The following is a 15625-nucleotide window of genomic DNA, read 5'->3' on the forward strand; positions in this document are numbered from 1 at the left end:
TTGTACAAATCCTTGCGCCTGCTTTCAGGCGCTCTAGACGCTTTACGTCTTGTTTCAGCCGCTTCAGGCTTTGCAGGCGCCTTGCGCCTCCATTCGGACGCTTCAGGCTCTTCAGGCGCTTTGCGCCTCGTTTCAGGCGCTTTGCGCCTCGTTTCAGGCGCCTCAGGCTCTTTAGGCGCTTTGCTTATTCTTTCAGGCGCCTCAGGCTCCCTAGGCTCTTTGCTTTTCCTTTGAGGCGTTCTAGGCTCTCCAGGCGCTCTATGTTTCATATCAGGCGCTCTAGGCTCTCCAGGAGTTAAATATTTCCTTTTAGCCACTTCAGGCTTTTCATTCCTTTTTACTTGAACGAGCTTTATACACGCCTCATTTCAGGCGCTCACAGACTCTTTTCGCCTCGCCAAAAGAGTTCCAGGATCTTCAGTTACTTTGCGCCTCCCTTCAGGCGCTTCAGGCGCTTCAGGCTCTTTGCGCTTCCTTTCAGGAGTTCGTCCGATTTCGGGAGTTCCAATTTTACTCCTCGATACGGACATCTCATGTGCTTTCTTCCTCGTAGGAAGTTCCCTATACACATCTTGTCGCCTTGACGGCATTTTGCGCTTGACAGTAGCCTGACGTCTGGCTGGCGCCAGGCTTCTGGCAGGCGCCTCGTCCGAGCTCTCAGATAGTTCTAAATGGACGGGAATCTTTTGATAGGGAGAAATCTCTCCTTCCTTCTAGGCTGATCAGATTTAAGAACTCCTACTAGGGAAGATATCTGTTTCTGCATATCCTCTAACATCTTCGTAGCTACGTCTCTCTTTCCAACCTCCGATGCAGGAGAAGAAGCTTCTGAATATACGTTCTTCTTCCTCTTTTCCGGAGGATATTCTTCCGGAAACTCTTCAGGGCTTGAGTCGAATGAAGGAGACTTCCAAGTTCTCTTCGAAGGTCTCGACAATCTATCCGAACTCCATCCTTTTTTAGATGAGGAATCAGACGAAGAAAAACACTGTTTCAGGACGTCTTTCCAACGACTATCCTTGGCAGCCCGGGACGTAACTACAGGATCTGCCGAGGGGACGCCTGACCGGTGGGGATTCTCTGAAACCTCCCTGCGGCTTTCGACATTTCTTCTCCACTGGTCTTGGGAGCTTGAAAGAGGTCTAGGCCTGGGAGCGAGACAGAGCCGATCAGACGCACCCTCCACTTCCCATGGGAACACTTTCACTGCACTTACCTTCCAGTTCTTTAATTTTTTGTTCCATATGTTTAAGCGAAGCTTTCAGACTCGCAATTTCAGATGTTGAGCTTGCCGAGTCCGATAATCGGGAAGGTAAAGCTGTATGGGAGGAAACAATAGGGTTAATCAATAGGCCAATAGTCCGCTAACTGGCTCGTTAGAGACCGACCTACTTACACTCTTGGAAGAGGCTTTCTAGCCCTATCTCTCTCCAACTTTCTTAGGTAGGAATTAAGCAACTTCCATTCCTCCTCATTCAAATTCTTGCACTCATCACATGTATTCAATTGAGAGCATACATTCCCTCTACAATTTTTACAAGTGGTGTGAGGATCCACCGAAGCTTTCGGCAGTCTCACAAAACAATTCTCATTCACACACACTCTGAACGAAATTGACACGTCAGACATTATGAGAAATTCCAAAGCCAACAAAAAAAATCCAAAAAAACAGTCCACAATAGCGTATGCCAAACCAAAGATCCAATACGTCACCAAAATAGCAGTCCAAAAGATCAACGGCGTAATGAAATTCGAAATTCAAGTCAGGAAGGAACTCGCAACGATGTTATAGTACCCGCGACAGAGAAAAATCTGGCTTAAAACGGTAATAGTTCCTATTCCTGCCACCCAGCGGCAGGCGGCGGGATCACCTGACCTACCTGTAGTGTGTGCCGCGAAATTTGAATTTCTGTCGGGGACGACGGAGTCTATAGCTAAGTATATATCTGACAGGGAAGTTGAATGTATGAAAACACCAACTAGCTTGCAGTAATAAGTTGTAAGAACACCAACCTGAGAGAGTGATAGAAAATGATCAGGCAAAGATCTTCTGGGACTATAGTATCTGAACATATAAGGTGATACGTGCCAAGAGACCAGACATGACACTGATTGGCAAAATCAAGAAGAAAGTATCACCCATTAATGTCGCAATACCATGGGGTACCAGAGTACATGAGAAAGAAAGATGAAAAACTGATAAGTATCAAGACCTGAAAATAGAAATACTAATGATATGAGATATACCAGTGGAAGTTGTACCCATAATCATAGGAACACTAGGCACGATCCCAAGATCCCTGAAAAAGAACCCAGAAAAACTAGATGCCGAAGTAGCTTCAGGACTCATGCAGAAGTGTGTGATACTACAAACAGCACACAGTGAGAAAAGTAATGAACTGCTAAGGGGCAGGATACAAGCCGGAACACCACACAATAAAATCCACCTAGTAATATTTAATAAGCCTTTTCCATTTTCCACCTTTAGCTGCAAGATACATACGGACAGCTCAATAGTAAGGGCACTATAACTTCTAACAGGAACAGTTTTGGAATCATCATCTGCCTGTTCAACACCTCAACCATGTGTTTTCTTTCAAAGGATGGCCCTTTTGATGAATTTGTCTTCACAAACCAATGAAGCTTAAACCTTGCAAAGGAAGCTTATAGAGTGTTCATCTTGTCCAAGGATGGCCTGTAGGTAGCTGCAATACAAGTAACCTTATTCTGTCCGTGAGTGAAAGCTTCACAATTTGGTAATTTGTTCAATACCAACCAGTAGAGTGCTCTAGGTCAATCAGTTGCCCTTGTTATCCCCCAAAACCCCAGAGGAAGACAACCATCCAAAAATGATATTGTTAGTATACAATAAAGTTTTGTACATACTTACCTGGCAGATATATACTTAGCTTACGTCTCTGACGTCACGACAGAAAATTCAAAACTCGCGGCACACGCTACAGGTAGGTCAGGTGATCTACCTTACCCGCCGCTGGGTGGCGGGTGTAAGAACCAATCCCCCTTTCTTGTCAGATTTTCTCTTCCACCTGTCTCCTGAGGGGAGGCTGGGAGGGCCATCAATCGTATATATCTGCCAGGTAAGTATGTACAAAACTTTATTATATACTAACAATATAATTTTTGTACATGAACTTCCCTGCCAGATATATACTTAGCTGATTGACACCCTTGGTGGAGGGAAAGGGACATACACTCAACTAGAAAGTGGGGACAACACATGTTAAAGGAATAAAAATATACCCTTGGTTCTTACCTGATTTAGGCAGAAGACTTCATAGTTACTGTCTATTAGTCTGCGTTGCCTAAAGAGTTACAGCGAGGGCGTGACCTATAGCTGAAGAACTCTTTGGGTCTACCAATGGGAACTGAGTCCACTTACTTGGCAGAATCCAAACAGGGTCTGGTCAATGGGGATCAACCCGCTTACATGACAGAGCCTATCACTACCAAATGCAAGGAGCCTCAAGCACAACCGATCACCTAACCAATTACAAATATTAGTATACGAAAGAAGGAGCTGCCTCCTGCAACCTCCTTCATACAACCAAAAAACTCAGTACCAAAAACTAACAGGGAAAAAGATTAAAAAGGATGTGTTTCAGCTCCCTGCCCCAGCACTGAATCCGCCGATACGTAAAGGCCTAGCCCAAAGCACTTTTCATACGTAATCGTTACGTCTTTTAGGTAGTGATTGGAGAAGACTGATTCACACCTCCAAAAAGTGGCCTTCATGAGGTTTTGCAATGACATATTCTTCTTGAAAGCCAAAGACGTCGCGATGGCCCTTACTTCGTGCGCCTTGACTTTCAGAAGTCTAAACTGTTCCTGATTGCACGATGTGTGGGCTTCTCTAATAACGTTCCTGATAAAGAATGAGAGGACATTTTTAGATAAGGGCCTACTGGGGTCCCTTACCGAGCACCAGAGATTGCTTGCATTACCCCCAAGTCTTCTCTTCCTCTGAAGATAAAATTTAAAGCTTCTCACCGGGCAAAGAGTTCTCTCCTCTTCTGTCCCAACTAAGGAGGATAAGCTTTTAATTTCAAAGCTCCTGGGCCACGGTGAAGATGGGTTTTCATTCTTGGCCAGGAAAGACGGAAGAAAAGAGCAAACAGCGGAGCCTCCTTGGAAACCTACCTCACCTTCTAGAGCTTGCAGCTCGCTGACTCTCTTCGCTGAAGCTAACGCACAGAGAAAAAGTCTTCATCGAGAGGTCTCTGAACGAAGCTGTATGGGGAGGTTCGAATCTTGAGGACTTCAGGAAGAGCAGTACGACATCTAGATTCCAGCTAGGGACTAAGCAAGAGGTTCTTTTAACCATCTCAAACGACTTGATTAAATCATGGAGGTCCTTATCTTCAGATATGTTTAATCCTCTGTGACGAAAGACTGAAGAAAGCATGCTCCTGTAGCCCTTGATGGTAGAGACTACTAACCCGCATTTTTCTCTCAGGAAGAGAAGAAAATCTGCTATCTGAGTCACAGAGGTACTGGAGGAGGAAACTTTATGAGTCCTGCACCAACGTCGAAAAACATCCCACTTCAACTGGTAGACCCTGGTGGTGGAAGGTCTACGTGCATTGGCAATAGCCCTTGCAGACTTTGCCGAAAAGCCCTTAGCTCTGACGAGACTCTTGATAGTCTGAATCCAGTCAGACTGAGAGCGGGGAGGTTCTTGTGAAACCTGTCGAAGTGGGGCTGTTTGAGCAGATCGACTCTTAGTGGTAGGGATCTTGGAACATCCACCAACCATTCCAGTACCTCTGTGAACCAGTCGTGGGCGGGCCAGAACGGAGCTATCAAGGTCATCCTCGCTCCTTCTGAAGCTGCGAACTTCCTTAGCGTTTCCCCTAGAATCTTGAAAGGCGGGAACGCGTAAAGATCTAGGTTTTTCCAATCCATCAGGAATGCATCTATTGACACTGCTCTCGGGTCTGCAATAGGGGAGCAGTATAGATCTATCCTCGCATTCCTGGAGGTCGCAAAGAGATCGAGATGGGGCCTGCCCCACATCTTCCACAGCTCCTGGCATACGTCCGAGTGCAGAGTCCACTCTGAGGGAAGGACTTGATTCCTTCTGCTTAGCAGATCCGCTCTGACATTTCTTTCTCCCTGTACGAACCTGGTGAGGAGACATATCTTCCTTTCCTCCGACCACAGGAGGAGCGATCTCGCTGTCTCGTACAGGGAGAAAGAGCGAGTCCCCCCCGGTTTCCGAATGTAAGCCAGGGCTGTGGTGTTGTCCGAGTTGATCTGAACTGACGTTTCCTTTACGAGGGGTTCGAAGGCTTTGAGAGCGAACCAAATCGCTGTCAGCTCTTTCCTGTTGATGTGCCAGGACACCTGATCCCCCATCCAGGTGCCTGACACTTCTCTCGACCCGAGAGTAGCTCCCCAACCTATGTCCGACGCGTCTGCATATAACACTAGGCTGGGGTTCTGAATGTGCAAGGAAACGCCTTCCTTGAACAGGAGAGGGTCTAGCCACCAACGGAGATCCTCCTTTACCACTTGCGAAATCTTGAACGCAAAGTCTAGACCCTGAGATCTTCGGTTCCAGTTCCTCGTCATGAAGAACTGTAGGGGTCTGAGGTGCAACCTCCCTAGAGAAACTAATTGCTCCAGCGAGTAAATGAGTGTCCCCCAACAGACTCAATCCACTCCCTCGCTGTGCATACATCTTTCTCTAGAAAGGTTGCGACCTTCTCCGAACATCGGGTTATCCTCTCTGGGGAAGGATACGCCCGATAAACCTGAGAAACCATCCGAATCCCCAGATAGATACGATCTTGACTGGGGATTAGCTGTGACTTCTCGAAATTCACTAGCAAACCCAGAGAAGCTGCTAAATTCAACGTTAAGCGAAGGTCCTCCAGACATTTCTCCTTCGACTTAGCCCTGATTAGCCAATCGTCTAAGTAGAGGGAAATCCTCACTCCCTCGAGATAAAGCCACTGAGCAACGTTCTTCATCAGCCCTGTGAAGACTTGGGGGGCTGTGGAAAGGCCGAAGCATAGGGCCCTGAACTGAAACACGTTCCCTCCCCACATGAATCTCAGAAACTTGCGTGACGAAGGATGGACCGGCACGTGGAAGTAAGCGTCCTGAAGTCCAGTGACACCATCCAGTCCCCGGGACGAAGAGCTGCTAAGACTGATGAAGTCGTCTCCATAGCGAACTTCCTCTTCTTCACAAAGACGTTCAGGGCGCTTACGTCCAGAACCGGCCTCCATCCTCCTGAGGTCTTGGGAACGAGGAACAGACGGTTGTAGAAACCCGCGGAAAGAGGGTCCTCTACCATCTCTATTGCCTCTTTCTCCAGCATAAGCTCTACTGCTAGAGCGAGGGCTTGATTCATGAGTGGGTCTTTGTATTTGGCCACCAGCTCCCTTGGTGTGGTGGTCAAAGGTGGTCTCGAGATAAAGGGAATGAGGTATCCCTTCTTGATGATAGCGAGGGACCAGTTGTTCGCCCCCTTCTGTGCCCAGATGTCTGCAAAATTCAGAAGTCTGGCACCCACAGTCGTCTGGAGGACACGAGAGTTATTTCTTGGCTCTAACAGACCGCGAGAAGGTCCTTCCTCTTCTAGGGGGTCTCGAACCTCTGGAGGAAGAAGTGCGGGACGAAGGGCCTCCTCAAAAGGGCTCCTGCCTACTCTGACTGTCCTTCTTCGTTTTCTGCTGGAACGAAGTTTTCGGGATCCTAGCTGAACGGGCCAGCATATCCTGCGTCGCTTTTGCTGACAACGAGCTGGAAATATCGTTGATTATCTTCTTCGGGAAGAGCTGCGGAGAAAGTTGAGAGTATAACAAGGAAGCTCTCTGCGCATGGGAAACAGCCTTGGTCAGAAAGGAGCAGAAAACTGCCCTTTTCTTTACCACTCCTGCTCCAAAAAGTGAAGCTATCTCCCCGGATCCATCTCTAACTGCCTTGTCCATACAAGACAGCACCGCGTGAAGATCTTCAGGTGAAAGATAGTCTTGATCTTGGGTCCTCTTTGCCATGACTCCAAGGGTCCAGTCAAGAAAGTTAAAAACTTCTAAGACCCGGAACATTCCCTTCAGAAGGTGATCTAACTCGCTCATACCCCACGTCGTCTTCGCAGAATTAAGAGCCGAGCGACATGCGGAATCAACCAACGAAGAGAAGTCCGAGTCTGCCGAAGAGGGAAGAGTCAGAACCAAGGGCTCCCCTGACTCGTACCAGAACCCCATCTTTCCCGTAAGTTTGGACGGGGGAAAAGAAAAGACGGTCTTCCCCTTCTTCTCCTTCGAGACCAACCAATCGTCGAAGTTCTTGAGAGCCTTCTTCATCGACACTGTCGGTTTCATCTTAACGACTGAAGACTTCTTCGATGTATTAGTCGTCGAAAATAAGGACGGAGGTGACGGAGGAGCAACGGCCGAAAGAGACTCCCCAAAATCTTGCAAGAGGAGGTCGGTCAATCTCTTGTATGAAGACACTGAAGAATCCTTGGGCAAATATTCATCAGAATCCCCAAGATTCTCTTCAGACGAATGACGCTTGGAAGATCTACTGCAAGGAAGAGAGCTTTTCCTCGGAGAGCGCCTGCTCGGAGAGCGCCTACTGGGAGAATGTCCACTGGGAAAGCGCCTACATGGAGAGCGCCCACTGGGAGAGCGCTTACTGAGAGAGCGCCTACTTGGAGAGCGCCTACTAGGAGAGCGCGGGCCTAGAGGGAGAGCGCCTACTAGCGGAAGCTCGCCTGTCGGAAGCAAAGTCCAGGTCCACAGATGAGCGCCTGGACGAGGGAGAGCGCTTATCAGGCTCTCTGCGCCTGCCAGACTCAACACGCCTGCCACGGGGAGAAAAAACTTCCACGGAAGAGTCCCTGTCTGAAGCAAGGCGCTTACAAGGCTCTGTGCGCCTATCCAATCGGGAGCGATCAATAGGAGAGGATTGCCTCCATTGGCGCCTACCAGGCTCTTGGCACCTACAAACTTCTGTACGTTCGACCGAGGGCGAACGGAAACCTGGCGAGGGAAGAGCCACTGGAGAACGGCGCCTACTAGGCTCCGGGCGCCCGTCAAAAGGAGAGCAGCTACCAGGCGAAGAACTCCTCCTTCGCTCCTGACGAGAACGAGGCTCTTGGCGCCTGTCAAGCTCTTGACGCTTAACCGAAGAAGAGCGGAAATCTTGAGGAGAGCGCCTGTCAGGCTCCTTGCGCCTGACATGCTCAATACGCTTGCTGGGGAGAGAGGAGAGCCTACTCGGAGAGCGATCCCGAACTTCAACCTGAAATTCTGACGTCCTACTACGAGGCTCAAGAACACCTCTAGCAGGAGGAGAGCGAGCAGAAGAGAAGTTCCTTGACTTCTTCACTGGAAGCGAGACGTCCTTCCGACGATGAGAAGACCCGGCAATAGAATCTGCTAAAGCCGAAATCTGCGCCTGCAGACCCGCCAAGATGCACGCAGGAGATCTCTTGAAATCCTCGACTGGAGACATTGTCCGGGACCGAACAGGAGAAGCGTAAACTGCAGAACTCTTGGCTCTCTTGCGTTCCACTTCAGGCTCTTCCGCGAAAGATTCGGGGCTGGAAGGAAGGGCACAAGGTACTTTCCAGGGCCTCTTGAGAGGGCGAGACGACTCCGAGGCGCTCCATCCATGTTTAGGAGAAGGCGACGAAGAAGAAGAGAAGCACTGTTGTAACACAGTCTTCTTGGATCGGTCCGAGGCAGCCTGGGAGCGAGCAACAGGATCTGCCGAGGGGACGCCTGACCGGTGAGGGATCTCCCTAACCTTCCTGCGGCTTTCGACTTTCCTCCTCCAATGGGTCTGGGAGTCTGGAAGAGGTCTAGGCCTGGAAGCGTTAGTGAGCCGGTCAGACACACCCTCCACTGCACTAGGGGCACTGCACTGATCACTTGCACTGTCACTCTTACCTTGTAGGGAGCGAGCGAAGCTCTCCTTACTCCTGATCGAGGCTCTCCCGGAAGCAACCTCCGAAAACGAATCTTCGGGTTCAAAGCTGGGCGCAGGGGCTGAAACTGGAGAAGGAACTACTTCTACTACAGGGTTCTCAACGTCAATTTCACTCACTCTCGATCTACTCGAGCTCCTTGAAGAAGCCTTGCGCGCCCTATCCTTCTCCAACTTCCTTAAATAAGAAGATAGAGCCTTCCAACCATCCTCATCTAAACTCTCGCACTCTTTACAAGGGTTAACTAAAGAGCATTCATTCCCTCTACATAACATACATACGGAGTGAGGATCCAAAGCAGCTTTTGGAAGCCTCACTTTATAGTCACTCCCTGAACAAACTAAATAAAGCAGGTTTCTTAACCTCAGAATCATCCATGATTACTAATCCAGAGAAAAATCCAACAGAAAAATCCAAATAAACAATCCAAATAGCGTATGCCAAGCCAACCAACAAAGGGTACTTCACCAAAATCCAATTCGTCGGCAACGAGAAAGAATGTAACTATCGGAAGGACTGAACAACAGGTGTTGTCCAGCCGGGCGACAGAGAAAATCTGACAAGAAAGGGGGATTGGTTCTTACACCCGCCACCCAGCGGCGGGTAAGGTAGATCACCTGACCTACCTGTAGCTTGTGCCGCGAGTTTTGAATTTTCTGTTGTGACGTCAGAGACGTAAGCTAAGTATATATCTGGCAGGGATGTTCATGTACAAAAACTTCTTAGCAACCAAGGTGTGGGGGTGTGGGGGGGTGTGTGGTCTTTAATGGCTACGCCCCTTCATGCTCCCCTGGAATCCAAGATGAGGGCACTTGACTAGACAGATGTACTCTTGCTCCCCTGAAACACCAGTGGACAGATCTTGGCAGAACAATTACCCTCACGCTTGCAAAAACCTCATATAAGAGGGTTCTTAGCAGGACAGCTAAAGACCCCATTCCCCTGAAAGCTAAGTCAGAGGAGGGCTCTTGGCCACTAAGTTGCCCTCATATTCCACCAATGAACCAGAGGATTCAATCAGGCACCCTCACTGACAAGGAGATTCGGAGAGGATTGCAAATAATCTCTCTTGGGTGGGGAAGGTCTGTGCAAAACCACATTGTGAAATGATGGTTTACAAAATTCTAGAGTATTTAATATATTTTTGTAATTTCCTCAAAACTTTGTTACTTCTGAGATATTTCTCCAATCTGGAAATTAAAACTGTACAAAGAAATTACTCGAATGAAGACCTGTTAGATAAATAGTTACCAGGAATTTTACATTTATCTATAATACACAATATAAACATAAATCTTACCTTAATACAATATTGAAAGTCATCCCCTGGTGCCTCTAAAGCGGTAATATTTTCCAGCTGAGCCCGAATAGCAACTTTGAACACCTATAAAATAAGAATCAGAAACACTAATGATAGCTAAGAATAATGCTGTGTAAAATATGTCTACTAAATAAAGCAAACAAAACAGTAAGTCAGTTTTTTTATTTCAGTCTATAAAAAGTTGAATTAGGATGCTCCTATTTCATAAACTAAACATATAACTACCAACTATTTAAAAAAAAAAAAAATTCTGCAGACTAATAAAATATCAAATTCAATACTAAGAAAAACAAAATGTTTTTGAACAAAATTTATTTCATTACAAACTCATCAGTTTACATGAGTCTATTTGTGAAGTCAGCACTCCAAGTGATGTACCATATGAGAGAGAGAGAGAAAAAAAAAGAGCAATCCCTACTACCAACACATCCAGAACCTCAGCACTAGCAATACATAATAGTCAGTCATTCCACAGGTTTGTCTGGACTTTCCACAAGACTACAGGGACTGGAAGGAGGGCTATCTTAGTAAACTGATGGATTTATACTGAAAGCATAAATGCTACAAATTTTTAAGCAATTTGTATTTTTTCCTAACATACAAACCTGAGGTTTTTTACATAAGGATTATGCTTGCTAACGTGAGCTGGAACGGCCATTAACTTTTAAACAAGGTTGTTAGCTACTGATGGTAGGCTTTTGGATTCTACGTAAATCTCTGAACCAACTGGAAGTTCTACCCACCTAGGATTTTCTTCCTGGCCTTGAAGAACTGAGGATGGACTCCCATGCCTCTGATTTGTTGACATAAGGGATGTTCAACTGCCAGACTTTTGGGCCTTTTGAATTAATGAGTTTGTGTCATTATTTCAAAAAAAGGCTTTATGAAACTTTAATGTTAGAGATAATAAAAAACTAGTAAAACCAATAGGTTTGTTTTATTGACAGCCCCCTCTCCCCTTGCTAGAGAGAGGGAGAGGACTTGCATCTAATAATCTACTCTAGATTAAAGACAGGGTATTCAATTATGTAGGCTCACCTGCATGACATGCCTGACCAGCATGTGACGGTTTGCCACTTGCCTCTTCTATGAGAGAGGTAAGACAAGAAAGAAAAGGGAGGAGGCTAGTCTGTCACTCACAGTAAGCCCCACAACTGATGAGAAGCAACCACACGACCCAAGGAAAAATGTGTCTAAGGACCTGTGGGCAGTGTCCCAAAGGTAGAAGGCCACGAATGTGGTTTGTAGAGAGCATACTTCTGCCCTTAACTCGTGTAGAACCGACAGGTTCATCCAGAATGCGAGGGACAAACCAATGTCCTTAACCTCATGAGCTCCTACTCAGAGTGTCTCATGAAGCCAAGAAGAAATTTTCCTTGATACTTCTTTCTTGGTAGAAAGATTATACTAACAGAGTCGTTGACACTCAAGCCTGAGACATTGAATCCTATACCAACTAAGTCCTCTAGGAAGGGCATTGAAAGGACTTGAATCTGGTGTCTCGGACTGATGGATTCAGACTTCGCTATGAATTCCAAGACAAACTCAAGCGTGATTGGTCCCCATCCTCTCAAGTGTTAGCATTGAGGGTCATGTAAATCGGCAAGTCTCTGCCAATGCCAAGGCAAGCAGGAACAGTCTTGAGGGTTAGCTCCCTGTCCGACACCTCTCATAAGGGAGGGCAAGACTGTTCAAAGCTTCTCAACAGCATGTAGATCTCCCACGAGAAAGGGAGATAGGTGCTGTTCAAGTGAAGGACTTGGCCAAGGGCAACCGCATAACAGCTGAGATGAAGATTAGCTTCTCACAGTGAAGAAGGACGAGGAAGTCCACTACCTGCTGAAGAGTAGTTCCTAGCAGAAAGACAGTGTCGACAACAACAACCACAGGAGGTGGTCCATTTTCCATCCAACCACAGAGGATACAAAGATATCCAGACATCAGTCATTGTGCAGTGAGAAAAACCTATAACTCGCAAGAGATGCAGGAGTCTCCACGAATGTGACAAACCTTCCACTCCTGGTGATACCTCTCTGTGTGTGGCTGGCATAGCAGGCTGTGCCATGGGGGAAGGTAGAGATAGCAAATCTGGATACCAACTGGCATGTGGCCACATAGGAACCACCAAGGTCATCCAGAGATTCACGGTGATCATGACTCTGTTGAACATCCAATGAACTGAACAAAACAGAGTTAAGGCATAGGCCCTGAGATTGTCCCATGGGTGTTGAAAGGCATCTTCTAGACCATACATGGTTCTGGAATGAGAGTACAGAACATCAGCAGCTTCTGTTGTGCAGGGTTGCAAAGAGATCTATTATTGGGAGTCTCAAAGATTGGATAATCTTTCCGCAATGTCTGGGTGTAGGGGCCACTTCCTATCACCTGACCCTGGAGACTGAGCTTTTCTGTCACTACGTTCTGGTTTCCTGGAATGTACCTGGCTGAAGCTCTATTGAGTATACTACCCCACACTTGTGCACTTGAACAGCCAATATTTGGAGCTGAAGAGAAACTAGTCAACCCCCTCCCACTTGTTGAAGTATGCCACTCCTGTGGTATTGTTGCTAATCAACACCACAATGTGTGCCGCCATGCATTTCAGAATAAATTGTGGACGTGTCTGACATTCCAGTTCCACACACCTAAAACCAGGTTTGTAGCCCATCCCTTGGCTGCAGGCGCACTTTGGGATAGGGAGGGCCTAATGGCACTACTATTATGAAGTTCCGGTCGTCTAGCCACCAAGTTAAGTCCTACCTTACTTCTGAGATGAATCAGGAAGAACTGGGTCTCTTGTTGGAGACCAAAACCACCTTCATTCTCCATTGAAGGGAATGAAGGTGAAGCAGCCAAAGGGACCAGCTTCTTCAAGTACGACCAGCAACCGAGAATGACTCATCACTGCCAAGCTGGTTGTTCCTGTCGGGACAGGAATAACTGTGCTGCCTGTCTGAACTTGCTGATACACAGGTGTGTAGGGAGATTACCTGGATACTAAGGACTATATTAATAAGGTCAATTCACTTTTAAGTGATACTAATACGTACAAAATTGTCTCTTCCCCTCCCACAGTCACCAAACTTCAACAGGATTTCAATCGGTCTATGAGAAAAATAGCAAAATCCATTCCTGATCCGCAGCAGAAGGCTACTGTCTTGTCTAAAATTTCAATCCAAAAATCCATCATTCCTGTATTTCTACGGGACTCCAAAAGTACACAAACCTGGGTGTTCAGAAGACCGACTGTGGCAGCTTGCAATGTCCCTCAAGACAATTTGGCAAAATGGCTAGCTTTGATTTTAGGTGGTTTTGTCGCAAAAATTTCCGACTCACATTTGATCCACTCCTACGACTTTATTGAAAGGATAAGGAACAATTTTGAGACTGACTGCATACTGGCTAGTTTAGACGTCACAGCTTCATTCACCAATGTTCCTCTGGAATATGTTTTAGATAACCTTAGGGTAAACATTTAAAAATTACAGTTACACATCCCCATTCCTTAGAACCTTTTTTGGCATTAGTTAGACTGTGCGTATCTACTAATTATTTATATTTTAACAATATTTGTTATAAGCAATTGTTTGGTGTGTCTATGGGCTCAAAATTATCCCCCATCTTGTCCAATCTGTGCATGGAGTTCGTGGAGAAGAGTATTTTAGAACATTGTGATCCCCACATTAAGCCATTGGTCTGGGTCAGATTTGTTGAGGATATTTTTATTCTTTTCAAAGGAGACAACACACGTTTGCAACAACTGGTTCACCATGCCAATAACACAGTACTATCTATTAAATTTACAGATGAACTAGAGGAAAACAATAAACTTGCATTTTGGTTACTAGAGATAACGTCAGTAATAGGTTTAAATTTTCTGTGTTTCATAAAAGTACTAATGCTGAGGGGTATATTCACTTCTATTCTTTTCGTTCGTTGAGGGTAAAAGCGAATATTGTTGTCAACTTTTGTCTTAGGGCGCTTCGTGTTTGTGATATTGAACTTTTAGAACTTGAGCTTCAGCATATCTTCAAAGTTTTTAAGGGTTTTAAATATCCCACTCACATTATAGAAAAGCTATCTCTAAAGCAAAACGAACACGTATATTACGGTGTGGTAAAAAATACAAAGTATTTATCCATTGCTTACAATCCAAAATTGGAAAATACCTGCTATCTTGCAAATAAGTCATCAAAAGGAGAATGTTTGTTAGTTAGTTTGTTTGTTTGTATGGTGTTTTTACAGTGCATGGAACCAGTGGTTATTCAGCAACAGGAACAACAGCTTTACGTGACTTCCGAACCACATCAAGAGTGAACTTCTATCACCAGAAATACACATCTCTGAACCAAAAGGAAATTCAAATTGCTTTCAATGTTAAAAATGCAATCAGAAATAGGTTAGTGTAATAATAATAACAATGGTACGTATTAGGAAAACACCTAGTGTTTATCAAATCCCCTGAGCTAATTGCCTTCAAAAATACTTTGGAGAAAGTGGGCGGGGTTTGGATGTAAGACTTTCTGAATATCATAGGCCCTATGAGCTCCATGCAATGAATAAGAAATGCCCTTGTTTCACATTTAGTTCGTTCCAGGACACATCAATTGGAATGGTGCCTCTGTCATATTTAAGAGGGAAGGGCCTGCTATAAGAAAGGGATGTGCTTCTGAAGGGAACAAAACCTTCACTGATCAATTCGTAAATAATTGGCCACTTTGTCAACGATTGTAAGATTTATATGACTGGTGATTGTGAGACCCCTGATATTGCTCTCACCTCTCTTTTATCACAGATGACTGACATTAGAGCTGAAAGTCATGGCACCGATGGAATGTCTGCTGAGCTGGAATCACCTGAACGACCACTTTGCCGTTCCAGCCATCTCGCAAACAGAAACAACCGAATGGGGGTTAACTGACCGACACTTAAAAGAATCTGCCTTGAACCAGTGTTTTGCGCTGTCGTAACACTCCCTCCATTGTTTAACCATCAGTAGGACTGAAGAGGGATACGGAGCAGTATCTGAAAGTCTCTCCAAGTAATTTTTAACCTTGTACAAAAAGTATATTTTTAACACTACAGTGGCTTTTAATTGTCAATAGTATTATAGCCTTGTTACAGAGGTTCCTTAGTTCACAATACTAATAATAATAAAATTATAACTGTAATTACAAAATCCATACGTGATACTATTTTAAAGAAATAACCTTTCAATTTCACTTTTAAATAAGAACAACTCTTCTCTATCTCTCTCTCTTGCCGAGATGAGATAATTTTTATGGTTCATGAAAATAATTATACTATCAATAGTATAATAATAATAATGTATAATAATA

General features: G+C 45.5%; 1 protein-coding gene across 3 annotated transcripts in view; it reads right to left on the reverse strand.

Moving 5' to 3' along the window:
- The window catches only part of LOC135227061 (CXXC motif containing zinc binding protein-like), a 62954-nt gene that overhangs the window by 39224 nt on the left and 8105 nt on the right, over nt 1-15625 (reverse strand). For all 3 annotated transcript variants that reach the window (XM_064266879.1, XM_064266878.1, XM_064266880.1), the window contains one exon: nt 10266-10349. In XM_064266879.1, coding sequence (XP_064122949.1) covers nt 10266-10349 — 84 coding nt within the window. The remainder of the gene's footprint in view (nt 1-10265; nt 10350-15625) is intronic.

This window comes from Macrobrachium nipponense, chromosome 15 (genome assembly GCF_015104395.2).
Source record: "Macrobrachium nipponense isolate FS-2020 chromosome 15, ASM1510439v2, whole genome shotgun sequence".
NCBI classification, from domain to species: Eukaryota; Metazoa; Arthropoda; class Malacostraca; order Decapoda; family Palaemonidae; genus Macrobrachium; species Macrobrachium nipponense.